At 40.8% G+C, this 27307-nt stretch overlaps 1 protein-coding gene across 6 annotated transcripts in view; it reads left to right on the top strand.

The window, feature by feature from the left end:
* Positions 1 to 27307, top strand: part of PPP4R1 (protein phosphatase 4 regulatory subunit 1) — a 102368-nt gene that overhangs the window by 52278 nt on the left and 22783 nt on the right. For 4 of the 6 annotated variants that reach the window (XM_089671003.1, XM_089671005.1, XM_089671007.1 and 1 more), the window contains exons 8-16: positions 4325 to 4390; positions 5920 to 6078; positions 7243 to 7376; positions 12696 to 13216; positions 15069 to 15247; positions 19371 to 19466; positions 19545 to 19730; positions 19900 to 20061; positions 21126 to 21226. In XM_089671003.1, coding sequence (XP_089527129.1) covers positions 4325 to 4390; positions 5920 to 6078; positions 7243 to 7376; positions 12696 to 13216; positions 15069 to 15247; positions 19371 to 19466; positions 19545 to 19730; positions 19900 to 20061; positions 21126 to 21226 — 1604 coding nt within the window. The remainder of the gene's footprint in view (positions 1 to 4324; positions 4391 to 5919; positions 6079 to 7242; positions 7377 to 12695; positions 13217 to 15068; positions 15248 to 19370; positions 19467 to 19544; positions 19731 to 19899; positions 20062 to 21125; positions 21227 to 27307) is intronic. The other 2 variants (XM_089671004.1, XM_089671008.1) reach the window with 2 other exon arrangements.

The raw sequence follows: 27307 nt of genomic DNA, 5'->3' as shown, positions 1-27307 counted from the left end.
CGCCAATATATGTGTACCGCCACTGTGTATTTCAGCTTGCTATTTATTTCTATTGGCAGCTAGCTGTACACAAGACCTACAATTCACTGGGCCCAGTTTGTACACTGTACAATAGGGATCAGTTCATGCATGTTCAGAGACGAGTCTGAATTTACCTGAGCTAACCTGCTAGGAAGCTTTCACTGCAGACTGCCAGTTATAGGTGGCAGAGGCATTCCCTGCCCTGAAACTGCATGTATACACGGCTGTTGTAAACATGCGGCTGCCTCTGCCACCTATGATTGGCTGTTGACTGTGACAGCTTCCCGGAAGGATAACTTAGCCCCCATATCCATCACGGCAACAATAGACATGCCCTCATACCAAGCACACCATATTCTAGCACATCAACAATAGATAGCCCTCCCATCAAAAAAAAAGCCTGAAATTAAGCTGTTTACTCAATTTGAATCCAGCTGTATTCACTGTAGTGCAGTTATAATATCCAAGTAAAAGATCTAACACCAACATGTCAGAAATTTTTTTTTAAAGATTCAAAAGCAGAATTCCTGAGTTGGAAAAAGGATCACCCCCTTGTGTTAGTATTTTTTTGAACCACTTTTTGTTTTAATTACAGCCTTCAGTCTGTTGGGCTATTTCTCTACTAACTATGCACATCTAGACTTTGCAATATTTGCCCACTCTTCTTTGCATAACTGCCCAAGTTCAGTTCAATTTGATGGTGACAATTTGTGGACTACAATCTTCAAGACATTCCACAGATTTTCAGTGGGGTTTAAGTTTGGGCTCTGACTAAGCCATGCAAGGACATTCACCTTTTTCTCCTCCAACCACCGTGTGGTCATTTTTTTTTCTGTGTGCTTTGGCTCATTGTCCTGTTGGAAGGTAAACCTTTTTCCCATTGACCACTTTCTGGCAGAGGGCAGTAGATTTTCCTCAGGAATTTGATGGTATTTTTGCCCCATCCATTTTCCTTTTATCCTGACAAGTGCTCCAGTCTCTGCTGCAGAGAAACACCCCCATAAAAGGATATTACCACCTCCATGCTTTACTGTAGGAATGTGTTATTTGGATGGTGAGCTGTATTGGATTTCTGCCAGACATACTAATGTTGTTGTTATTATTATTATTATACTGGATTTATATAGCGCCAACAGTTTGCTCAGCGCTTTACAATATAACGGGAGACAATACAGAAACAATACAAGAGGGTTAGGAGGGCCCTGCTCCTTGGAGCTTACAATCGTTCAGTGTTCAAGCCAAATAATTCAGTTTTAGTCTCATCTGACTAGAACACCTTTTTCCATGTGGCCTCAGAATCTCCAAGGTGTGTTTTTGACAAAGCTGAATTGTGAGTGCATGTGGTCTTTGAGGAGTGGCTTTTTTTCTTGCAACCCTCCCATACAAGCTACATTTGTGGAGAACTTGTGATATTGTTGTCACATGCACACAGTGACTACTTTGTCATAAATTCCTGCAACTGCTTCAGAGTTGCTGTAGGCCTCTTTGTAGCCTCTCTGACCAGTTTCCTCCTTGCTCTTTTATCCTGTTTGGGGCAACATCCTGATCCAGGGAGGGTCTGTGTTGTACCAAATACCTTCCACTTCTTAACAAAAGACTTCACTGTGCTTCTAGGCAATTGCTAAAGCCTTTGACTTTTTTTTTTGTATCCATCTTCTCACTTGTGCCTGTCCACAACTTTATCCTGGAGATCCTTTGACAGTACTTTGCCACCTATAGTTGATTCTTTGCTTCAGTTGCACTATCAGGGACTGAAATGCTCCAGGAAAGCAATTTTCATGCTGAGGTAATCAAAATGACCACGACTGATCACAGTTGAAAGTCAAATGGCTGTGTGCCATTGAGAAGGTGATAAACTACACCTGATTGAGGTTACAAGTCATTTTTAGGAGGAGGATGATCCTTTTTCCAACTCCGTGAATCTGTTTTTGAATTTGTTACATTTTTTTTTACATGTTGGTGTTATATCCCCCACTTGGATGTTGTAAGTTGTAAATACAGCTGGATTAAAATAAGGTAAATATGGCTTCATTTCAGGCTGCAAAGCAAAAACATTTGAATATATAAATTGTATATCATATAAAGGGGTTTGATTCTTTTCTTTACCCACTCTATGTATTCAGCAGCAGTCAGGACAGGCTAGCACATAGCAAGGTAGCTCTTTCTTACAGTTGTGCATGGCACCAAAACAGAGGAGAGGAGGATGCAGTCCAGTATAGAGGTTCTGACTTCCACTCTCTCAGGGCTGCAGTCAGCGCTAGAAGAGCTTTGTCAGATTATACAGCCCTGCTCACTCCACACCAGAAAATTGTCCTGCCTTCAACCATTGCTGCTGACAGTTTGTAGTTCTCAATGAACTACAAGGGCATTGGTGAGTGCTCTAGTAGTTGATTTTTTTCTGCCGTTCAGTAACTGCCTGCCCATATGAGGTATGGACAGACATGTACACTGGCTCCTAATAAAAAAAATACAAAAAAAAACAATGTACCTGCAAAAAGATGTGCATTTATTATTTTTTTAAAAAGGTGAACTTATCCTTTAAGGAAGACAGGGATGTGTTTCACTGGTCTGATATTGAAGCTGTACAGCTGCACCACCTGTTTAGTACCATGGGTTATAAAGTTGTATTGATTAACAGTTTAGGGAAACAAGTCTGTAGCACCATTAAACTGTACGAGAAGAGATCATTTCCAATCTGTGCCTGGGAGCAGTTCTTTCCATTTTACTCAGTTGCTGGCTTATGTAAAACTGACATTCACAGTGCCAGTTCTTGTAGTGTTTCCTAACACTAATAAAAGTGCTGGCAAGACTTTTTTTTTTCTTTAAGTATTCAACAGCCCAGCCAAAAGTGGACCTGTTATTAAAAATCACACGTAATAAAAGCAGGGTAAGGTAGTACCAAATAACATACATGGTAAAATAAAAATATAAGTATATTAGATGGTAATATGACCTCCTCCTCACATTCCAAAGTGGACATATATGATGTTTAAAACCCCAGAGGACACTGAAGATGTTACATGTAATAAGTGGAATGTTATGAGACAAGCAATGGTACACAGAAAATACAGGTAGGTTTAGCTTCATTGTATTCATAGGGCCTATAGAGCCTTCAAAATCTCTTAGAAACCCATCACTGGATTAAATAACTAGTCTAAATGTAAATCCCCATTCCTTGGTTTGATTTGCCTTCTGTGTCAGTTTCCAGTGATCAAAGCTATTTGGAGGCTGGCTGTTGCTTATATGAACAGGATGTCCCATCTGAGGGGTCCTCACCCCTCAGATGGGACTGTTACATTAAGCAAAACAACCTCAGAGGTTCAATCTTCTGATCTATTATAGTGGGAGCAGATTTATATATTCGTTAAAATACATTCTAAATAGATGGCTACAACCTTCCCCTTCAACGCTATCCGATCTTAGGATTCTACTAGGATACACTACTCAACGGAAACATACGCCTACTGATTCCTTTTTTTAATGTTTGGCCTAATTTTATTAAAAGTGACCATCTTCAGATATAGTGTGTTTACACTATGGTAAAGGAACTTTGTATAAACGTAGAGGTATTTTGAAGTCAATGGGACTGATGGCAGTTGCAGATGGGAAGCCTTCCCTTATGACCCACATGTGTGTTATCATTAGACTGTCTAGGGATGAGAGGCGTTATGAGCAGGAGTGTAAAGAAACCATATTAATCCTAGTTCAGTGCTGAGGTTTTAGCTTGGTAAAAAGCAGTATTGTATATTTTATAAATAAGTTTTCCTGTTTTTTTCACATTTACAACTTTTAAAATGTAATGGTATATTTTCACTAATGAGAGAAATTGTTAAATTGTAACTCTGGCTTTGACTGTATAATGCACACAATGTAACTCGAGTAAAAAGGAGGGAATGTATACTCTAAAAAATGACTAATTCAGACACTGCGTGGATTCTGTAAAAAAAAAAAAAAAAAAAAAAAAAAAAAAGTTTGTAGATTTTTGTAGTTTATTGCATTTTTTTTTTTTTTTTCTAACAAGTCCCTCTTTGAGAAAATCAGCCTTGACCGTGTCTACTTGCTTCTGCAATAACTTAGTTTAGCTGTCTGAATACTTAGCTTAGCTGCCATAAATGCTTAGGTTAGTGCCCATTCCAGTTTGGCAGGGCCCGGAGTGGATGGAAAAATTGCCACAAGTATTGCAGTGTCCTACCCAAACAGTGAATTTTTGGGTAGGACACTTTTTCTCTCTGATATAGTTGTCTTTTAAGCTTGTATCCAGGTAGTGATTCTTCAATTTGTAATATTTACTTTTTCATTATAGGTCTGTGCAGCCAATTTTGGGGATATATGCAGCGTAGTTGGACAGGAAGCAACAGAGAAGATGCTGGTGAGTGCCAAATGGTCTTCAGTATATAAATGTAGGTTGTCAATCAAGTGACTACATATTAGTCTCTGAGCTTTCTTAGTATGCCCCAAGGCACTTTACATCCACACAAAGACTAAGCCAGGAACTAGCTGATCAACTAGAGCAGCAATGGGCAAACTACGGCCCGTGGGCCGTATACGGCCCGGCGGACCTTTTAATCCGGCCCGCGGAGCTAGGCTCCCGCTAGGCTCCTCTCACAGTCCACCCTGAAGACCGGTGTAGCATGAAAATCTGTCTCCTATAAGGATCTGTCCCCCTTGATGTATCTGCGCATGTGCCGGAGATCGCCGATTGGCTGCTAATGCCTGAAACTGGCACATGCGCAGATACGTCGAGGGGGACAGATCCTCATAGGAGACAGATTTTCATGCTACACCGGAACGGCGCGGGAACACGGCGAGAGGAACGCGCGGAGCAAAGGTAAGTGAATTGACACAGGGGGGACTTGGGGACTTAATATGGGGGATGAATTAATATGGGGAATGAATTACTATATGGGGGATGAATTAATATGGGGGATGAATTACTATATGGGGGATGAATTACTATATGGGGGATGAATTACTATAGGGGGGATGAATTAATATGGGGAATGAATTACTATATGGGGGATGAATTACTATGGGGAATGAATTACTATTTGGGGGATGAATTACTATATGGGGGATGAATTACTATAGGGGGGATGAATTACTATAGGGGGGATGAATTACTATAGGGGGGATGAATTACTGTATGGGGGATGAATTACTGTATGGGGGATGAATTACTGTATGGGAGATGAATTACTATAGGGGGGGATGAATTACTATAGGGGGGGATGAATTACTATAGGGGGGGATGAATTACTATAGGGGGGGATGAATTACTATAGGGGGGATTAATTACTATGCTTACTATGGGGGAATATTACTATACTTATTATGGATGACACATACACATCATTCATCTACTCTTGGTCCGGCCCCCGGGTCCAATATATGAACCCATTGCGGCCCTCAAGTCAAAAAGTTTGCCCACCCCTGAACTAGAGCCTGCTTTGGAAAAGAGTTGCCCTTGATTTCTGGAGCATGGTGACTGCAATATACCTGGTCGGTCTTTTATTGATGCTGAATGTGATTTAGTACACTTTTATTTATAGTCTGCATTTTAGTATATAACATCTGAATTTCTGAATGCAGTAATAGATATGCTTTCTTGAGAGAAATATGGGACATTTTAGTTGTCTGTCATGCCAACATTTTGGTTTCAGTAGTTTTTTTCATTGCCCCGAGGCGAGTATTTGTATCTGAAAAGTTCTGCACACTTATTCCAGATTAGAGATTTATTGTATAGAAGCCACTGGATCAGCATTTCAGCCAGGCAGCTAGCATTGTCTGAATCAGACGGCAGTAGTTGCAGGCTTTATCTTTCTCTCCTTAGAGATCATCTTTAACTCAAGTTTAAAGTTACTTAATCTGTAAATCCTAATTTATTTGTATGATTTCCAGCTGCCTCGGTTCTACCAGCTTTGTTCTGACAATGTATGGGGTGTGCGGAAGGCCTGCGCTGAGTGCTTCATGGCAGTGTCCTGTGCAACTTCTCAAGAGCTCCGGCGGACCAAGCTTTCTTCTCTTTTTATTAACCTAATCGGTGACCCATCTAGATGGGTATGTGTTATTAATAATATTTTAACTTTTTTTAGTATGACAAAAGGGAAAATGTATTTGATTTGATTTCCTAGCAGCAAGTGAAATTACTTAATGAAATAATTCTGTCTAGAAAACACTGCACATGTGCTAAAATCAGAGTCCACTCAGTTTACATTAATCGGAGTTCTGTATACTGTAATCCACAGCATCTGGATATCACAGACCTGCATGTTGTGGATGGGTCTGAAGTCTATTTCTCTGTTTTTGTATCTTTTCCTTCCCTGACCTGATCTGTTATCAGATTCAGCCTTCAAAGTCTAGTTTAGTGACCAAGGCATTTCCACAGAACATCAGGCAAGTCCGCTTCTTCATTTATACCTACAGGTAAGCCTATAATATGGCTTACCTGTAGGTACAGTAAATATCTCCTAAACGTGCAATGCTTAGATGCTGGTGACATCACCAGTGCATGCACTCTGAATGGATAGCATGCCGTCCATTGGGAAAGCTGTGCTATGGCAGTGACTCCTGCCCTCATGTATGGATGTGACCTTATTAAAGCACAGCCATTCAAACGGTTAGAGCCCGCAAACACGGAAGGAGGACCAGATGAAGATGGAAGCCTGGTCAGCGGTAACGGTGCACCTCTGGAGAGCTTTGTTTTAAGGTATGTCTATCATAATGTGCTAGTATGCGATGCATATGACCTTATCCTGCAGGGACCCAAATCTGTTATTTTCAGTTTTTGGTTTTTTTTTTAAAGCTTGGAACCTGCAAAATATATGTTGGAAATACCTTAATTGCATTACATCAGTAAAGCAAAAGAGATTTTCAAACTGCACATTTATTGACAGGAGAGAGTGGGGTAGACTGGGATGCTAAAATTATGCCTGGTGAAGAACTTGGAACAGGTAGGCTGTGGTAATGACCAAAAAGGTGGGCTGTTTTAATTGTATGCATTGCATTACTTGATTCACAAGGCTGAAAAAACAAGATAAGGAATCTTTTTTTCAGAAAAGTGACAATTATTTTTACAAAATTTACAATCCCATCACTAAAAATACAGTTCCTCCTCCTTGTGTAAAGCTTTGTGAATTGGGCTCATAGCATTGGTACCATTGGCTTTTTGCTGCCCCTGGAAAGTCCTAAAAATGTTGATGGTGATTATGACTTGTTTCTTAGGTACGCCAAGCTGCCTTTCAATCCCTTGGGCCTTTTATATCAACTTTTGCAAACCCATCTAGCTCTGGTCAGTATTTCAAGGAAGAAGAATGTAAAAACAGCAAGGATGTAAAACAAAATGAAGTTAGTGAGAGGTATGTGAATCATCCATCTTTTATTGCCATGTGCTTTGAATTAAACCTTGACCTGAAAATGTTCATGTAAACTGTGAGGATGGAGATTTAAAACAAAAAAAACTACACTCCCAGTTTCCTCTGGATTTCACTTTGTGACAAGTTTTAGGTGTCACTTTATTACAGGAACTTGTATAGTGCCGTCAATTTATGCATCACTTTACATACATATATTGTACATTCATATCAGTCTTTTAAAACTATAGCTTATTATGTAATGTTTTATTAGTACTCTATAGTAGCTGTCCTAAATCCTAATCGAGTGCCTAGTAGAAGGACAAGCAACTAATACCACTTGAAGTAAACTGTTTGGTGTTATTTTTTTTTTCCCTCTCATTTCAGATAGATTTGCTTTGTTAGAATCCTTTTTCTTTTTCAATGTATTACCCACTTGAGGAACACCCTATAGCACTTTTACTGCTACAGGGTGACCCTCCTGTGCAAAATCACGTGTATATATACGTGACTTTGCACGTCCACCATAGGGGGCACACATGCGCCACCAGTGGCTTACTTCTGCTGGGAACGCTCTCACTGCAGAAGCCGATCTGCGAGTCCCCCGCTGATCATCAGGCAGGAGAAAGAACAGAGTTCTGCCTATGTAAACAAGGCAGAGCTTAGTTCTGACAGGTGGTGAATTGTGTCTCTCTGCAAAGGTGGGAACAGGATCCTGTAGTTCCTGTAGTAACAACGCCACCTCGTGTACACCAAGCACATAGCTAGGCACACATTTAACCCTTTGATTGCCCTAGATGTTAACTCCTTCCTAACCTGTGTCATTAGTACAATGATCAGTGCATATTTTTAGCACCCAATCACTGTAGTCGTGTCACTGGTTCCCACAAAGTCAGTTAGTGTAAAAATGTCCGCTGCAATATCACAGTCCTGCTATAAGTCGTTGATTGCCGCAATTACTAACTATATATGTTTGTGTGTGTGTGTGTGTATGTGTGTGTGTATGTATGTATGTGTGTATATATATATATATATATATATATATATATATACACACACACACACATTCAGGTCCATAAATATTGGGACATCGACACAATTCTAACATTTTTGGCTCTATACACCACCACAATGGATTTGAAATGAAACGAACAAGATGTGCTTTAACTGCAGACTGTCATCTTTAATTTGAAGGTATTTACATCCAAATCAGGTGAACGGTGTAGGAATTACAACAGTTTGCATATGTGCCTCCCACTTGTTAAGGGACCAAAAGTAATGGGACAATTGGCTTCTCAGCTGTTCCATGGCCAGGTGTGTGTTTTTCCCTCATTATCCCAATTACAATGAGCAGAGAAAAGGTCCAGAGTTCAAGTGTGCTATTTGCATTTGGAATCTGTTGCTGTCAACTCTCAAGATGAGATCCAAAGAGCTGTCACTATCAGTGAAGCAAGCCATCATTAGGCTGAAAAAACAAAACAAACCCATCAGAGAGATAGCAAAAACATTAGGCGTGGCCAAAACAACTGTTTGGAACATTCTTAAAAAGAATCTGTCATCTGTCATCGGCCGTGTCCGAGATACATGGCTGGTGACAGATCGCGGCTCTGTGGGCATGCAAACTGCGCATGCCTGAAAGGACGCCATACGGCGTCCACCCGGAGGGACGAGGGGTTTTGCAGGCCACCATCTGGCTATAGGTTGGGCGGGAACCTGAGATAGAGAGATATATATATATATATATATATATATATATAGATAGATCGATCGATAGATAGATAGATAGATAGATAGATAGATAGATAGATAGATAGATATATATATATATATATATATATATATATATATATATATATATATATATATATATATTTTTTTTTTTTTTTTTTTTTTTAATTTATTTTATTAATTTTCAAATTGCTGGTCTTTTTTTGTTTAGAAACTAAAAACTTCAGAGGTGATCAAATACCTTCAAAAGAAAGGTCTATTTGTGGGACTGAAAGGACATAAATTTATTTTATGTAAAGCACTGCGTGACTGCGCAATTGCCAGTTAAAGTAATGCAGCACCTTCTCTCAGAAAATGGCTAGGAAGGAGGGTAAATCTTCTGGAGAGCAAGTGGTTAAAATATATAGTGTGTGTATATTTATATACAGGCTTGTTTGCATGATCATACGTGTCATGGTCCTAGTTATAAAACAAGTTGGAACAACATATAAGGGTTTATTTGCTAAAACTGCATGGTGTAAAATCTGGTGCAGCTCTGCATAGAAACAAGTCAGCTTCCAGGTTTTATTGTCGCAGCTTAATTGAACAAGCTGAAGTTGGAAGCTGATTGGTTATCATGCACAGCTGAACAAGATTTTGAGTGCTCCATCTTTAGTAATTCTCCTCCGCAGTAACATACTGTCAATGCTCATTGCAATACAAAGTTAATTGTGAATTACCCTGTATTTGTCTTACCCTTCATGGCCCTAAAGATGGACTGAATGGGTTAGACAAGCCTGGAATGTGACATTAAGGCCCTAGGCTGTGCGTTATAGAGCGTTCCTGACCAGAATGTAACGTGTTAACCGTATAGCGCATTCCGAGAGTCGTGGCACGGCCCCAGGTTTTTTCCTATATTTCGAAAGCTTCATTTATTAAATAAGGCTGGCTGGGTGATAGCAATGCAAGCTACCTCACTGCTGTACAACTTGGGCACCACCATTGGCTTATGGCTTTAAAGATTAAGGCTGAAGGATTGAGTGCTGACATTATTCATTGCAGTGCTCTGTGTGCTTAATAATCTTTCCCTGCCATTCAGTCTGGAGGAAGTGGCATCCTGCTTCTGAAAAACCGTGTTTTTCTGCAGTTGGTTTCCAATGCCCACCTACAGTGACTTGATCACCTTCGGTGGCCTAAAACAGTCAACACCTGCTACCCAGGTTTGTGAGTATTGAGGTCTTGCCTCACTTTGAACCTTGTTGCATTATGACTGTGGGAACGCAACGTCTTTGCTGAGACACAGAGGATAGTACCTCTGCCCTATGTGATACCCACAGGTTCTAAGCATGCCCCAGCCCAGTCCCCAGCAGGCTTGGCCCCTGAGCATCCTGAGCCTCAAAATCAAGCTGAACCAGAGGGGCCTAGTCACTATCTCTATTTCAGAGTCTAATATAGAGGCTGATGTTGTACTACCTGCTGGTGGCTCAGATTTCTAATGGGTTGTCTCAAACCTGATTGATTCAGTGTGTACTACTACCCTGCATCTGGAAGGGTAGTAGTACCCTTAGCAGTGGACTTTGTGTCCACCCTAGTGTCTTCTCCTTGCATCCCAATTGCGGAACACTCAGACCCTCGCTTCCTGAGCATTTGCAATCCATCTTTCTGCTGGACCTTATCCTGTAGGTCTTTCTCGGAAATTACTACTGCTAGTTATTTTGGTTCATTGATGGATGAGAGGTTTTGGTCTAGGCCCTCAATAAAAGGGTCCCCTTCCAGTGGACTTTTGCTCTCCTTACCCGTCAAGCAGATTACCCTTTCCTCCTCTTCAGGGCATGTGCCCCTCTGCCATGGCCTCCCATTCTCTTGTGGACTCTTTCAGCGTTGAGGTGTCTGGACTTACAGTGCAAGAGTTTTTTATTTTTTTTTCAAGGTTTACAAAGACTTTATCTTTAATGTTTTTGTACTTGAGTTTTCATATTACTATTGTCTTAGTGCCTACTGTCCATCTATATTACCTGGTTGATCCTGCCTGTGCCCCTCCTCCTGACAGTAAACTGACCACGCTAAACATGGCTACCGACCCATGCTAAAATATATAAACCAATTAATACGGCGCTATAGTAACAAACAAGCGGTACAATAAGAATTAAACACATATAACTGACATCAGTGTGGGGTGAGGTGGACGACTATGAGAATATCATGCATTGAAGTGACAAACAATGGTGAATAGTGTCCTTAGTGTATCACACAGACTTCATGCAGGTGTGAGCTTCAATGTGCCAATCCTCTAAGGCTGGGGTGCCCCCTCACCTTCCTGCTCAGGCCCCCAGGGACCAAAGAGCCTTGGGTAGTAAATTAAATATTCCTCCAGATAACAGGTGGATCCCTCTGGCAGTAATGGTGTAACTCACTCCTCCTGGTTAGCCTCAGCAATAGATGGTAAGCCTCAGCAATAGATGGTATCCGTGGTGTCTCTCCGGTAATGGCTCTCCAATACGGTCACCAGTGAGGCAAGAGAGACTCATATAGTGTAAAACCTTTTATTTATTTTTAAAAAAACTAAAAACCTACTTACACAGATCTTCAGACAAGCAAGCCTTTACACCACTCCAAGGGTGTACTGTATTCGGAAAACGGAGCACCAAGATGGCGCCCACGCCGGATATGACGTCAGGCCGTCGATCGTCAAAAGCTCCTCCCACTGGTGTATCTACGCGTTGCGTCACTCAAGCACGTGACTTCGTCAGGATCACGACCGATCCATGCTACCGTGGTCAGTTTTTACGTCCTCCGTGATCCCGCACTTAGATACAGGCACACTGTGTAATCACACAATGTGCCTATATCTTCTGGAGTCAGCATAAACCACGCCTTCCTCCAGCCTTGACTGACATTGGCTTTCCCCTACAGCCACTGTTCCTCTCCCGTTTTTGGGAAGCTACCTCCCAGACATGTGAGGCGTGTCTGCCCGCTCTATACACTCCCACTAGCAGGTCATGTGATCGCTATTGATTCCCGAGTGATTTACAGACCTGCTGGTGGGTGTGTATACAGCGGACAGACTCTCCTGACATCACAGAGAGGAGAGGAAGGAGGAGCAGCTGGAGCCACTCTATATGCCCACCAGAAGATCTGTGAATCCCTTGAGTGCCTAAACAGGAAGTGGAAGCAGCACAATGAGCCAACCAGTTGTGCTGCAGTGCTTGTTTGCTAGGAAGATGCTGATTGGAGGGGGGAGCAGTTTGACAGTCTGCTGCTTATCTTTTTTTTCTGACCAGCCACAGGCTTTGGGTGGAGGGGACAAGTCCTGTCATTGTTGCCTTACTCCAGCAGAAAAAAAATGTCTGCAAGACAGGCTTGTGCTGTGTGGCAGCGCTGTATAAATTTTAGAAGTGAAGGAATAGAAATACAAATCCTTTGGCTGTTAAAACAGCTCTTGCTATTTCTTCTTTGTGTTTAGCCGTTTGCTTGGCATAAAGCTTTAATCCTATTGTATTGTCTGTTTGCCTGTTTCAGTGCTAGTTTGATGTTCTAGGCATTTGCAGCAGATGATTGTGAATTTCCAAATTCTCCATTGTACCAATTATTTAATAATGGAATCATTTTTTCTTTTAGTAGCTCATCAGCTGAACCCTTGCCAGAAAAGACGGATAATGTGGAAAAAGATGAAACAGATGCTCTCGCAGAAGAGTCGTCAGTGGAGTGCAGCATTGTTTCTTTTACTGTGAAGTTAGACACAAATGTGGATGATACAGCAGATGAACGGTTTATGGACAACAATTACTCTAGTCATTTTATTTCACATTGCACTTTGGAGACTTCGGATGACTTGGTCAACCTTGGGCGGAGTTCTCCTGACATGGAGGTATCCAAGGACCTGGAAGTAGACTGTAAGGAGGGCACTGCTACTGAGCAAGAGCTGTTCAATTCCTTTCATTATTGGAGGACTCCCATCCCAGAGATTGATATTGATCTGGAGTTATGTCAGACAGAAATAGAAACGAGTAGTCCTGAAAGGCCAGTTGTTCAACAGGTTTCATCCCCTGTATCTCCTAACATAGCCATGGCTACTAGAAAAGAGCTTGAAGAGATGATTGAAAACTTGGAGCCTCATATAGATGATCCAGATGTAAAAGGTAACTAGAATGTAGAGAAGCTAGTTTCTTCTGTGCAGTAAAATCTTTGACTGGGAGAGCAAAGACTAGCGCTAGGGGCCAGTCCATTTTGCTGCATGCAGGTGTGTTTACAAGAAAGAAGCTGACGGAGAAAGAGCAGAGTCTGATGCAGGGAGGTGACCTAGCTGTGTTGCGTAACTGCAGTATAATTTTGGATCATGGGAGTAGAATACCTGGATGAAACACATACGAACACCATACCTGTAATTAGTTTTTTTTTTTCACTGTATGTATGCATGTATAGCCAAATGTAGCCAGTGTGTGTATATAGCCAAAACATTTTTTTGGTAAACTAGGCAATGATTATTACCCGTGTCACGTTTTTATTGCCTGTCAGAATAAAAGGTAACCTGTCAGAATAAAAGTACAGAAACTTCCACCACTTCTATCTGATATGTTCCCTTTAAATCTGAACTTCGGTTAGCTATTAAAAAAAATCCATATTGGAATTTTGACAAGAGTTAAGCTTTGTGTTCATGCTTTGGCTTTTTTCTACGGGGTTTAGTGGCTAGGACTTGGCCAACCTATGAAAGTGTTTACTGGGTATAAAATGTGTTCAGGATTATTTCAGGCAAGATTTGTTTTCCCTCCATATATATCATATTTGAGAAAAATATACAACTCAGAAGATAAAAGTCCACAGGACAGCCCCTGAAGGTGGTTTAGGCCATATGAGAATTGTTTTGAAGGCAGGAAGTTAATTGTACGTGTCCTGTTAAAGCACAGTAATGGGTATATCTCATCAGAATAGACAGTGATTTTAGTATTCATACACACCAACACAAGCCAGTTGGTTCTGTAAATGTTTTCAGTCATTATAAATGTTAGTTGTAGGTTTTACCACTTTGTTTAGGTATTCTACATCATAGAAGTAGTGTTGAAATAAATGTGGAATTATACTTAAACCAACTGTGTAACGGAAATGGGCTGTATTTCTGCTATGGATCAAACACAATTTACTGAGCATTTCCCTTTCTTTTTCGTATATCACAGGACTCTCAGCAGACTTAATAAACATGGCTGGGATGTAACTGCTGTTGCTGTTTGACGCGGTGTCTTGAGGGCCGTTGTGTTGCTTTGGGCCTGGCAATAGTGGCTGTCTCCCCCTCCCCTTGTGAGCAGTGCTTTGGGACATCCCAGGTAGTCATGTTTATTAAGCCTGCTCTGTGACCTGTGATGAACTCCAAGAAACTGATTTTACAGGTAGGAACAAAAATCAGTTTGTTTGTTTTTTTAAATAGATCAAATAGTGTCTTGCCATTTTTGTTTTCTTTCTGTCTACCATGTCTGTTCCTATTCTCCAGGCAGAGTTCCATTTAGCTTACTTTACTATTATAATGCATAATCTACTGGGATGACACATACAGTATCAGTTGTGAAGGTCATTGCTAAAGTGCATCTAATGTCTTCATGCAGACATGGACAGATTGACAGAATTTAGGAGCCAGTAAGTCCAGTATAAGTGTCCACAGAAGTAACCAGAGGACACATGCTTCCATTCACCGCAAAAGACAGGATGACATAGGCATGCCAGTTGTTTCCCAAAATTCTAGTATTGTCATCAGGGCCAGAGGTGATAGTTAACCTTCCAATTGAAATAAATGTTCTAGTGACTATTATATAAGATGGGAATTGTCCTTCTATGAAGGTCTATCATTTCCTGTTTGTACCTTTTTAAGTTCGAGCAATAAAGAAAATCTCTCCAGCAGCTCAGGGACTGTTTAAAATAAAAAGACAACTTTATCTCTGCATACACTTTGATAAATACACTTGACTTCGTTGATCTGATACTGATGGTTGTATCTTGTTCTAGCACAAGTTGATGTTCTTACTGCTGCACTTAAAGCATCAAGCCTAGAAACTCAGGAAGATACAAAATCCTCACACTTGAATCGGGAGGCCATCTGTCGTAATGATCTGATTGAGACCGGGAGGAAAAACTGCAAGATCTCCCACGAGGACTCCATTCCTTTAATTAGTGATTCTGTGGAGGTAGCACTGTAGCTTCGCAAAATCTGTTTTTATTTTTGCATGATAAAGATTCAAAAAGAAGCCACAATTGAGAATTTGGTGGTGCAACTATAGCTTTCAGCCCAATGAATAATAAAGAATTTAGTCATTGCTGAAAAAACTGCAAAAAACAGATGGAATGTACTTGAACATGCCTGTATCCATTATTTTCCTAGTAATAAAACTGCACTATTATTTGCACCAAGTGCAAAAGTGCATCAACGGGCAAGGCTGCCTGTATTTAGAGCAATCAGTATCTGGTCCCCTGATAAACCTCTAATAATGCATAGATCTCTTACTTTATTCTAAAAACACAGGTAGCAAAGCAAAAACGTAAAGCTTAATTTCAGGAATTCACTAACGTTTCGAAAAGTTTAGGCACACTGTGAGTTAGGTCGAATTAGGTGCATGTCCCTTCGGGACTTATCTCTATTACTTATATGTGACAGGTTTATTGCACTCTTGGAGGATGCATAATACACTCGCAGCTGTGAGAGAGGAGAGAAGCACACAGAGAACTATGTACACCCCTCCCCTTCCCTCTGCTGTCCATTTACAGAAGCCTTTGTATTTCATGAATTCACATAATACAAAGGCTTCTGTGAATGGGCAGAAAGAGGGGCAGGGGCAAGAATAATAGTTGCAGCGACTTTGTTCAGGAAGGAACGGAGACCTACAGTGAGCAGCATTGGAGCTCCAGAAATTATCTTCTTGGCGCACAATAAACATGTCAGATGTGAACGTTAGAGGCAGCAGACACCTCATTTAGTCTTAAAGGATAAGTTCATTTTTTGGACAAAAATAATAAATGCACATTTTTTTCCAGGTAAAAAAATGTGCTTTTATTATTTTTGTCCAAAGGAGCCTGTAAAGCATTGCACCAGCGAATAGTAGATCGCTGATGAAATGCAGATCTCCTGAAAACCTGTCAGAATATCTGCTTGCCGTACTGGATGTATGGTCAAGCAGATGTTCTGATAGGAAGCTTCAATGAACTATTATGGCGCTCCACAACTCCACAAAACTCTGTATGAGTGACGAGGCTGTGTGGGCAGAGCCCCACATGGCCACGCTTTTTTCAAATCTGACTGAGGCTATGGGAACATGTTGCATGTTCCACCCTAAAAATGGGTGGAACGTGTAACCTGTTCCAAAGGTGAACTTATCCTTTAACTCATGGTATACCTGCAGGTTTTACAAAGTAGCTAAATTCCTGGAATTCAGCTTTAAGTAATCAATAGCAACCAGTCAGAATTTGGTATGGCAGGGATTCTGTGAGCATGCAGTTTTATATTTGGCTCTTTTCTTTATCATGTTTTTATTGAACAACTCAGAAAGTATCCCCCTATGGGTCTGTGGAAGAAATACAAAACCTGTTTTGTAGACCATGAGCACTGCAGATGGGAAACCTTGGTCTAGAGCAGTGTTTGTCAACTTATGAGCCAAAGTGGGCCTCAAATGCATCCCCTGGGCCCTGAGATCACCAAAGGGCTGCACATAATGTTCAATATATGTAATGTTTGAGAGGGCTGTAAGAAACTGCAGAGGAAATGAGGGTCGGAGAGTGTGGACATGCTACCCTGTTGGGTTTGGGGGGTAAGCTGCATAAGACAATACAAAACTCGGAACATGATACATCAGTCTAGTGGAGATCAGTGCAGGGGAGCTAGATCCTAGATGCGTAGACTGTTTAGAGGGACCCCAAGTTAATTCCAAAGAAGGGTATCCTCTGTAATATATATATATTTTTTTTTTTGTAATACAGGTTTCTTTTCAAAACAATCAGTAGAATCAAACATACATTTATATGCCAGTCTTTATTTTTTATGGAAAATTAAAGCATAGCATTTCTCCCCAGTCACATAATCTCCTTTGCACAAATACACATTTGCTGAATGGACAATGAAGAATAGCAGGTCAGAAGAGGTCATTAATATGCTCTCCTTTCCTTTGCTTGTGTAGTGTTCCAATGACCACTTTAGGCAATGCAATAGAGCTCTGTGTTCCTCCCCTGAAGTCATCAGTGGTTTTGTGTGCTCTTCTTTAGTGTGTAGTAAGATTGCTGCTTTTAGGGTCTGTCAGGGTGCTGTATTATCTATCTTGTAAACATCAGTACCCAGCCTTGTTTCTTCTCCCAAGAGTCCTCCCAAGCAGTGGTTTGGCTCTCAGCAAGGGCTTATGTAAATGTTAAAGTATGAGGAGTGTGCTTTCTATTTGGGCTGCATTTTCTTGCAGACCGCCCTAGTTTATACCAGTGCAAAAGCATATGAAAGCTGAAAGGGGCAGGACAGAGGAGAAATCTAGATGACGTTTACAGCCTTGTTATAAAGCAGACATACAGTCAGGTCCATAAATATTAGGACATCGACACAATTCTAACAGTTTTGGCTCTATACACCACCACAATGGATTTGAAATTAAACGCACAAGATGTGCTGTAACTGCAGACTGTCAGCTTTAATTTGAAGGTATTTACATCCAAATCAGGTGAACGGTGTAGGAATTACAACAGTTTGCATATGTGCCTCCCACTTGTTAAGGGACCAAAAGTAATGGGACAATTGGCTTCTCAGCTGTTCCATGGCCAGGTGTGTGTTATTCCCTATTATCCCAATTACAATGAGCAGAGAAAAGGTCCAGAGTTCATTTCAAGTGTGCTATTTTCATTTGGAATCTGTTAGTGACAGCTCTTTGGATCTCATCTTGAGAGTTGACAGCATCAGTGAAGCAAGCCATCATTAGGCTGAAAAAACAAAACAAACCCATCAGAGAGATGGCAAAAACATTAGGCGTGGCCAAAACAACTGTTTTGAACATTCTTAAAAAGAAGGAACGCACCGGTGAGCTCAGCAACACCAAAAGACCCGGATGACCACGGAAAACAACTGTGGTGGATGACCAAAGAATTTTTTCCCTGGTGAAGAAAACACCCTTCACAACAGTTGGCCAGATCAAGAACACTCTCCAGGAGGTAGGTGTATTTGTGTCAAAGTCAACAATCAACAGAAGACTTCACCAGAGTGAATACAGAGGGTTCACCACAAGATGTAAACCATTGGTGAGCCTCAAAAACATGAAGGCCAGATTAGAGTTTGCCAAACGACATCTAAAAAAGCCTTCACAGTTCTGGAACAACATCCTATGGACAGATGAGACCAAGATCAACTTGTACCAGAGTGATGGGAAGAGAAGAGTATGGAGAAGGAAAGGAACTGCTCATGATCCTAAGCATACCACCTCATCAGTGAAGCATGGTGGTGGTAGTGTCATGGCGTGGGCATGTATGGCTGCCAATGGAACTGGTTCTCTTGTATTTATTGATGATGTGACTGCTGACAAAAGCAGCAGGATGAATTCTGAAGTGTTTCAGGCAATATTATCTGCTCATATTCAGCCAAATGCTTCAGAACTCATTGGACGCCGCTTCACAGTGCAGATGGACAATGACCCAAAGCATACTGCAAAAGCAACCAAAGAGTTTTTTTAAGGGAAAGAAGTGGAATGTTATGCAATGGCCAAGTCAATCACCTGAATCCGATTGAGCATGCATTTCACTTGCTGAAGACAAAACTGAAGGAAAAATGCCCCAAGAACAAGCAGGAACTGAGGACAGTTGCAGTAGAGGCCTGGCAGAGCATCACCAGGGATGAAACCCAGCGTCTGGTGATGTCTATGCGTTCCAGACTTCAGGCTGTAATTGCAAAGGATTTGCAACCAAGTATTAAAAATTGATTTATGATTATTATTCTGTCCCATTACTTTTGGTCCCTTAACAAGTGGGAGGCACATATGCAAACTGTTGTAATTCCTACACCGTTCACCTGATTTGGATGTAAATACCCTCAAATTAAAGCTGACAGTCTGCAGTTAAAGCACATCTTGTTCGTTTCATTTCAAATCCATTGTGGTGGTGTATAGAGCCAAAACTGTTAGAATTGTGTCGATGTCCCAATATTTATGGACCTGACTGTATACTGAACTGTAGCTTCTAAATTGTATGTGCATCACAGTGTGAATTATTTATTGCTTTTAGCACAGGAGACCCCATATATGTGCATAAAAAAAAAATTAAGATTAAAAGTAATTTGTCCTTATTTTTTTTCAGTGCATGCAGTCAACCCTGCGCTATATACACAGTGATTCTGACTTAAGCAGTAGTAGCAGTTATAGCCCCGAAGAGGAAAAAAAATCCAAAGTTCAGGTATTTTCTTATTTTTAGACTACTCCATACCAGCAGCACTAAGACTGTAACAAGACTGAGCCTTGCATTTGTTTCCAGGATGTTGTACCTCAGGCCTTATTGGATCAGTATTTATCCATGACTGACCCATCCCGCGCTCAGACTGTTGACACAGAGATTGCCAAACATTGCGCCTATAGCATTCCAGGGGTGGCGCTCACATTGGGCAGACAGAACTGGCACTGTCTCAGGGACACCTATGAGACACTAGCTGCAGACATGCAGGTAAAAAAAAATACCTTTTTGGGTTTTTTTTTCAAACTCGTGTTCTAGCTTGTGAAGATTGTGCACACAGATCTGTTAGTTGGCTCCTCTCTAAAATTATGTTTACAACCTGGAGAAGATTCTGTGTTCTGTACTAAAGTCTTTTACATTCTTTTGTTTTTGTTGTCAGTGGAAAGTGCGAAGAACATTGGCATTTTCAATTCATGAACTGGCGTTGATACTTGGCGATTCACTCACAGCTGCCGACTTGTTGCCAATCTTCAATGGATTTCTAAAAGATCTTGATGAAGTCAGGATAGGTGTCCTAAAGCACTTGTATGACTTTTTGAAAGTATGTATACGGGCCTATTCTATTGCTATGGGTTTATTAGAGACATTTCTTGTTTTTAATGTAGAAGGCTGATAAGTTTGCCTAAAAAAAATGTTGCTTCCTACCTCCTCATACTCATGCTGCATACCACTTGTGAATACTTTGTGAAGCTGCAGCTTCCCTGTGCCAGTGAGGGGCTAATGCACTGGATGGAAGTGAGCGGCAACAATGGGAATGGGGGAACAATGAAAGCCGCCAGGTGACATCATGACTCTGTGAATTCAGCGCCATTGTCGAGTGCTCGTTAACACAGGGAAGCCGCAGTTTCTTGATTATATGACTGCTCTGAAGTTCATTAAAAAAGGTCAAAAGGAAATGCCTTAACACTGTGCTGCCTTAGTAGCTAATAGCTGCTAATAATATACCTCATCCTGTGCAGATTATATCACTCAGTATCCCTGCAATCAGCGCTAGTTGCAGGGATATTGAGGTGTTGTATAGTTTAAGTGTAACCTATGCTTTATACTATGGATTTTTATTATATATGCATGTTGATGTGAATGCTTTTTGGACTGGGAAACAGAGGGATTGCATGGTTTGAGATTTGAAATGAATAACCCTTGGGGTCTCTCTGAGGGTTGGAGCGGGCATTAACTGCAGTGAATATGGAGTGATTAAAAAAGGTATTTACGCTGATTTCTTTTACAAACGGTATGCAGCATAGGCATGAGGAGGGGTAGGCAAGGTGTGAAACCATTTTAATACCGAGCTGTAGCAAAAAGACGCCTATGCGTAGTTGTCTAGGTTTGGGAGGGCATCCATGGACTATTATAAATTGCTTTTATTTCCAGGTTTGCGTTTTCTAGACCTAAAGTTATAGACATGAGACCCCCACCATTTGTAGTACTTTTAGGTAGGATTCCATTTAAAATGTTTACATATGCCAGTTGCAAAAGGGAACCTAAGCTATTTCAGTTGCTGTAGTATCTTTATTTTACATAGGTGTTTCTTTTTTAAGAATGAATATAGGTAAATGTGTTTTAAGCTTTTTGTTAGCCTGCTTACATATTGCCTTTTCGTCTTAGCTTCTCCAACCTGACAAAAGAAGGGAATACCTTTATCAGCTGCAAGAGTTCTTGGTTACGGATAATTGCCGCAACTGGCGATTCAGAGCAGAGCTAGCAGAGTATGTATTTTAACTAGATCTGAATTGTTAATATGACTATTGCTTTAATAGTTCAGCTCTCCTGGATTTTGTTATATATATATATAACCAGTGTGATAGCATGGAGCTATATCTTGGAGCTACTTTGCTGGAAAGTCGTAAGAAACTGGGAAGAACTTTTTTTTTTAATATATATATTGCATCATATACTGTAAACTTTCCAGATACTTGAGAATAGTGGGGACATAATGCAAAGGTTTTAACCCAGACCATCACCCCTTCTATCAAATGAGCCAAAAACTGCTCCCCCCCCCCCCCCCCCCCCAAAAAAAAACTAATTAGGTTTGCAGAATGCCCTAAACCATCCATCTCTTGTTCAAGGCAGTCGTTATGCTAATATTGCCACAAGACACGTTCAAAGGATTCTACTCAAACCTGTTTATGGTACCAAACCCCAATGGGGGTATTCACCCTATGCTGGACTTTCCACCTCATCAGTGTTTTCTGCAGATTTTTGCACCTCTGCTTGCCTCAGGGCATCCAAGTTGCAGGCTACCTAGACGACCTTCTTCTGAAGGACTCCTCTCGCTGCCAGCTATCAGAAAATGTCAACAGGAAAATTCAGATGTTCCAGGCCTTTGGCTGGTTGATGAATTTCAGCAAATTTGCTCTCCAGCCTCTCCCGTTAGCCTGGAATACTTGGGTCTGATTCTGGACACATCCCAAACAAAAGTCTTTCTCTTAGAAAAGAAAATTCTTTCTCTAATAGCCCATGCTTGAGAATTGAGATCCAGTAGACTTCCCACAATGGGATTCTTCTTCAAGGCAGTATCATTCACCCAATTCCATTTAAGAACTCTCCAACTAAACATTTTGTTAACCTGGAAAAGCCAGGCTCGTTCTCTCGATTTACCTATGCTCCTGTTCAGCCAAGCAAGGAATTTCTTATCTTGGTGGATCACCATCCCAGCCCATCCTTAAAATGTGGAAGTCCTTCCTTCCTGTTTCCTGAAAAATTATCACAACAAACACAAGAGTCTTAGACTGTTAGGGAATGGAATACTCCTCCCCAACCTAAGGAACATTGTCTCTGAGGTAAACCAAGCTCTTCAATAACATCTTGGAGTTCAGAGTAGTATGGTTGACCATGCAACAGTGAACCACACTTCTGAATAGACACCTAATCAAGGTGCAGTCAATACCTACATCAAGGGGGCACCAGGAATCTGGCTGCCAAGAAGGAAGCAAACCAGATATTCTCATGGACAGAAACTTGATGTCCAGTAATCTCTGCAGTCCAGATTCCAGCAGTGAACAGCTAGGAAGTGGATGACCTCAGCCACCATTACCTGTCTCATGGGGATTGGGCTTTTCATCCAGAAAATCTGTTGTAGACATCCTAGCCTCCAGAATAAAAAAAACTACCTATGAACCAGAACCAGGGATCATCTAGATCTAGCCTCAGATGCCTTGCGATTACCCTGATCTTAGTTCAGGCTAATGTACACCTTCCTCTATATATCATGCTGGGGGATACCCCCTTGACAATCTTATGTTTTACCTGCGTAATATGGGTTATTGATCCTTCCTCTTAATGTTTATATCTATCTTCATTTGCCCACTTGGATCATAACCGCCTCTCTGATGTTTTTCATTTGTTTATGTACTTGTACTCGTTTTTTTTATACTTCCTATGTCCTGTTTGTTAAACTTACGTAAATTAATAAAGACAAATTTGCCTTTTAGTTTACACCGTCCCTCCAGTGCAAATATTTCCTCAGCTGCTCAGGAAAATGGAGCGAGATAGGAAAACGGTGATTACGATTGCACCAGACTGGACCATGTAAACCTGGTACACAGACGTATATTCAGACTTCTAGAAGACAACCTGTGGTCTCTTCCCAACAGGCCAGATCTGCTACCTAAAGGCCCTCCATTCCTCCCTGCTTCTCAGTCTCCGTCTTTAACAGCATATCTGCTGCCCAGGATAGAGGGGTTTCTGGGTCTGGGTGACTACTATTTTGCTAAAAGCAATAAAGGTATAGGGAGTTGGGAGATGGAGACAAAATAGCTCTCCATATACTAATGAAAATTGTATTCGATAAGACCCTAACCAAGAAAAACTAATAGGGTTTTTAAGGTACCAAACCATATAAATCAACATTGATTATACGAAAATATGTGAAGACAGTTGATAAAATTTAACAACTTTTATTAGGTTAAAAAACCACCAACAGGTGGAATATGACCATCAAACATATACATGGAGAACCATAAAATTGAAACTAGCCACAGTTAATTGCTATTGATGTCCTAGACACAAAAGAGTGTTACAGCATCAGCTACATATAACCAGCAGCTACAACCTCAGAGCACAAAGGCTAAACTGTGATTGATTGATGACACCTAGATGAATGGTGTCACATCATAAGTAGTAATATACATAATGGTGCATGGCTACAGCTTAGAATCATAGTGAGAATTGATATTGCAACACCCAGAAAGGAACCACGAATAAGCACTTTGTTGATATCTCCAACGCGTTTCACGGGACAATGCCCGCTTCTGCAGGGAAAACAAAATACAAATTGCTACAATAAAGCAAAAATAGGACCAAAAACATAAAATCAGTATATAACCGTACAAAGAATTCAACAAACAACAAAAGATAAAAGGCTTGACAGCAATCACCAGTTGACGATACCAGTACACTCTCAGATGGCCCATTCAAAGAATATAGGACATGTCAGTCGTGTCTGGATGGAAAAAAGGGGGGCCTCCAGCAGCTAATGAGGAATAATCATCGGTCAGGAGACAATCTAAATCCACTTGTATACAGCAAAACTGTCATTCTAGCATTCTGGGGAATTACAATATACAGTGGGGATCGAAAGTTTGGGCACCCCAGCTAAACATTTGTATTAATGTGCATAAAGAAGCCAAGGAAAGATGGAAAAATCTCCAAAAGGCATCAAATTACAGATTAGACATTCTTATAATATGTCAACAAAAGTTAGATTTTATTTCCATCATTTACACTTTCAAAATAACAGAAAACAAAAAAAAGGCGTCTGCAAAAGTTTGGGCACCCTGCAGAGTTAATATCTTGTACTGCCCCCTTTGGCAAGTATCACAGCTTGTAAACGCTTTTTGTAGCCAGCCAAGAGTCTTTCAATTCTTGTTTGAGGTATCTTTGCCCATTCTTCCTTACAAAAGTCTTCCAGTTCTTTGAGATTTCTGGGCTGTCTGTCACGCACTGCTCTTTTACGGTCTATCTATAGATTTTCAATTATGTTGAGGTCAGGAGATTGTGAAGGCCATGGCTAAACCTTCAGTTTACGCCTCTTGATGTAATCCCCCGTGGATATCAAGGTGTGTTTAGGATCATTATCCATTTGTAGAAGCCATCCTCTCTTTAACTTCAGCTTTTTCACAGGTGGCATCAAGTTACCATCCACAATTTGCTGAAATTTTATTGAATCCATTTTTCCTTCTACTTGTGAGATGTTCCCTGTGCCACTGGCTGCAACACAACCCCAAAGCATGATTGATCCAACCCCATGCTTAACAGTTCGACAGAGGTTCTTTTCATTAAATTCTGTGCCCTTCTTCTCCAAACGTACCTTTGCTCATTACAGCCAAAAAGTTCAATTTTAACCTCATCGGTCCACAGAACTTGTTTCCAAAATGCATCAGGCTTGTCTATATGTTCATTTGCAAAGTTCAAACGATGATTTTTGTGGTGAGGACGTAGAAGAGGTTTTCTTCTGATGACTCTTCCATGAAGACCATATTTGTACAAGTATCTCTTTATAGTGGATTAGTGTACCACAACTCCAGTGTCTGCCAGATCTTTCTGGAGGGATCGTGCAGTCAAACGTGGGTTTTGAATTGTTTTTCTCACAATCCTGCGAGCTGTTCTGTCTGATATTTTTCTTGGTCTTCCAGATCTTTCTTTAACTTCCACTGTTCTTGATGACTGCAATTTCTTAATTACATTCCAGAGGATATTGACATCTGAAAACGCTTTGCTATCTTCTTATAGCCTTCTCCAGCTTTGTGAGCGTCAACTATTTTCAGTTTTCTAGACAACTGCTTAGAAGAACCCATGATGCTGATTGTTGGGGCAAGGTCAGATGAGTCTGGGCATTTAAAACCTTTGAGAATGACATCTTCCCAGACGATGATTGAGAACAATCCATGACACTGGCAGGTCTCAGCTTGGCAAAGGGGGCAGTGCATGCTATAAATTCTGCAGGGTGCCCAAACTTTTGCAGACGCCTTTTTTTTGTTTTCTGTTATTTTGAAAGTGTAAATGATGGAAATAAAATCTAACTTTTGTTGACATATTATAAGAATGTCTAATCTGTAATTTGATGCCTTTTGGAGATTTTTCCATCTTTCCTTGGCTTCTTTATGCACATTAATACAAATTTTTAGCTGGGGTGCCCAAACTTTCGATCCCCACTGTACATTATTCAAAAGTGAACACCCCCCCCCCCCCCAAGGAATCCTAACTACACCCCTACTCCCCATATTGGTCATAAATCCAAACCCTTCAAACGGGGGGAGATTTATTGCAAACAATAAGTATTGATTAAATCCCCATATCAGATTCACCTTCAATAAGCAGGCAAAATAGTACTAAAGTATCTATAAATATATAAGCCCAGAGTCCATCCAAATACATACCACAGTATTGTTAGTACATTGGCCAATTGTTCCAAAAACTGGGTACCATAAAAGGCTAGAATTGTTTCCCATCAAAAAAGAAGGTGGAGAGATGAGCCTTACCCCTATTCGTCCTGTGCTGTCCCGAATTGAATTAAGCCTGCCAGGCTTTAAATTGCAGTCAATTGGTGCCGAAATGGCGGCATTGGGGCTGTAATGCGCATGTGTGATGACGTTAGTGATGCATAGTGATGATGTCTGACCTCATTGCGTCACGCTACATGATGTAAACCGTCGTTGCCATCTTAAAGAAGCCCAAGATATAAGACAAATAGCGACCAATCGACAATGAATCCACTGGGGGGAACATCAACTGTAAAATATGGTCAAACAGGACCCTATTATAGGCCAACGACTTATTCAAGACACACAAAGCAACAATAGAGTAATGGCAAAGTAGTAGTAAAGGTAGAATATATCCCAAAAAGTCTAGAGTGCATCAGGGAGGGCTGTATAGCCGCCAGGTTGTCTATCCATTGTGCTTCTTTTTGAAGAATACGGCGGTCCCAGTCACCGCCTTTCGGATCCAAATGGACTCTTTCCCTGGCAAAAAAATTAACACATTGTGCATTTTTAGCATGATACCAAGTACCGTGTCTCCCTATAGGGGAAGAAATATCTCCTGACTGAATAGTGGAGATATGGTCATAGATCCTTTTCCAGAATCGACGTTTGGTTTTGCCTATGTAGAAACTTCCTCATTCACACATCCTCATATATACCACCCCTGCCATTTGGCAGTAGATATAATGTCGTGCCCTATGGATGTCATCATGTGTGCCACAACCTTGGTCGATGAACTGGCAATATGCACAGTTGCCACATACAAAGGTACTTTTGTGATGACATAGATCTGATTTACCCGGTCTCATAAAGTGGCTCTGTACCAGTTCATCTTTAATGGATCTATTTCTAAGGTTGCGTCTTCACAAAAGTAGCTACATTGGGATCCGCCTGTAACAAATTCCAATATTTGCTAACAATGTGACGTATTTGTTGTTTTGTTATATCTCATAACTAATCTTGTTGCAGTAGTGGTCCCTTTTTGTATTGCTGTTCGGTACCTGAAAAACAAGATCTGTACGTAAATGTTCATTTGCCCAAGAATAGGCTTTTCCAAACATTTTATTAGAATATCCACAAGCTAAAAGTCTCAATCTAAGAGCATCAGCTTCCCGTTTTATAGTCTTCCTGATTAGAACAATTATGTTTAAGGCATAAGTATTGACTATATGGTATAGACCTAATCAGACTGTGTGGATGACCACTGTTAGCTCTAAGTATCGTATTGCCAGCTGTGGTTTTGAGATAGAGTGGACCTAAGTGTATGGTCCTCTTTAATGAAAATTTCCACATCCAAAAAGGAGATTC

Source organism: Staurois parvus, unplaced genomic scaffold (genome assembly GCF_062004578.1).
Source record: "Staurois parvus isolate SC_StPar_1 unplaced genomic scaffold, SC_StPar_1.0 ptg000097l, whole genome shotgun sequence".
In the NCBI taxonomy this organism is placed as follows: domain Eukaryota; kingdom Metazoa; phylum Chordata; class Amphibia; order Anura; family Ranidae; genus Staurois; species Staurois parvus.
This window is presented reverse-complemented; position numbering and strand designations above follow the sequence as displayed.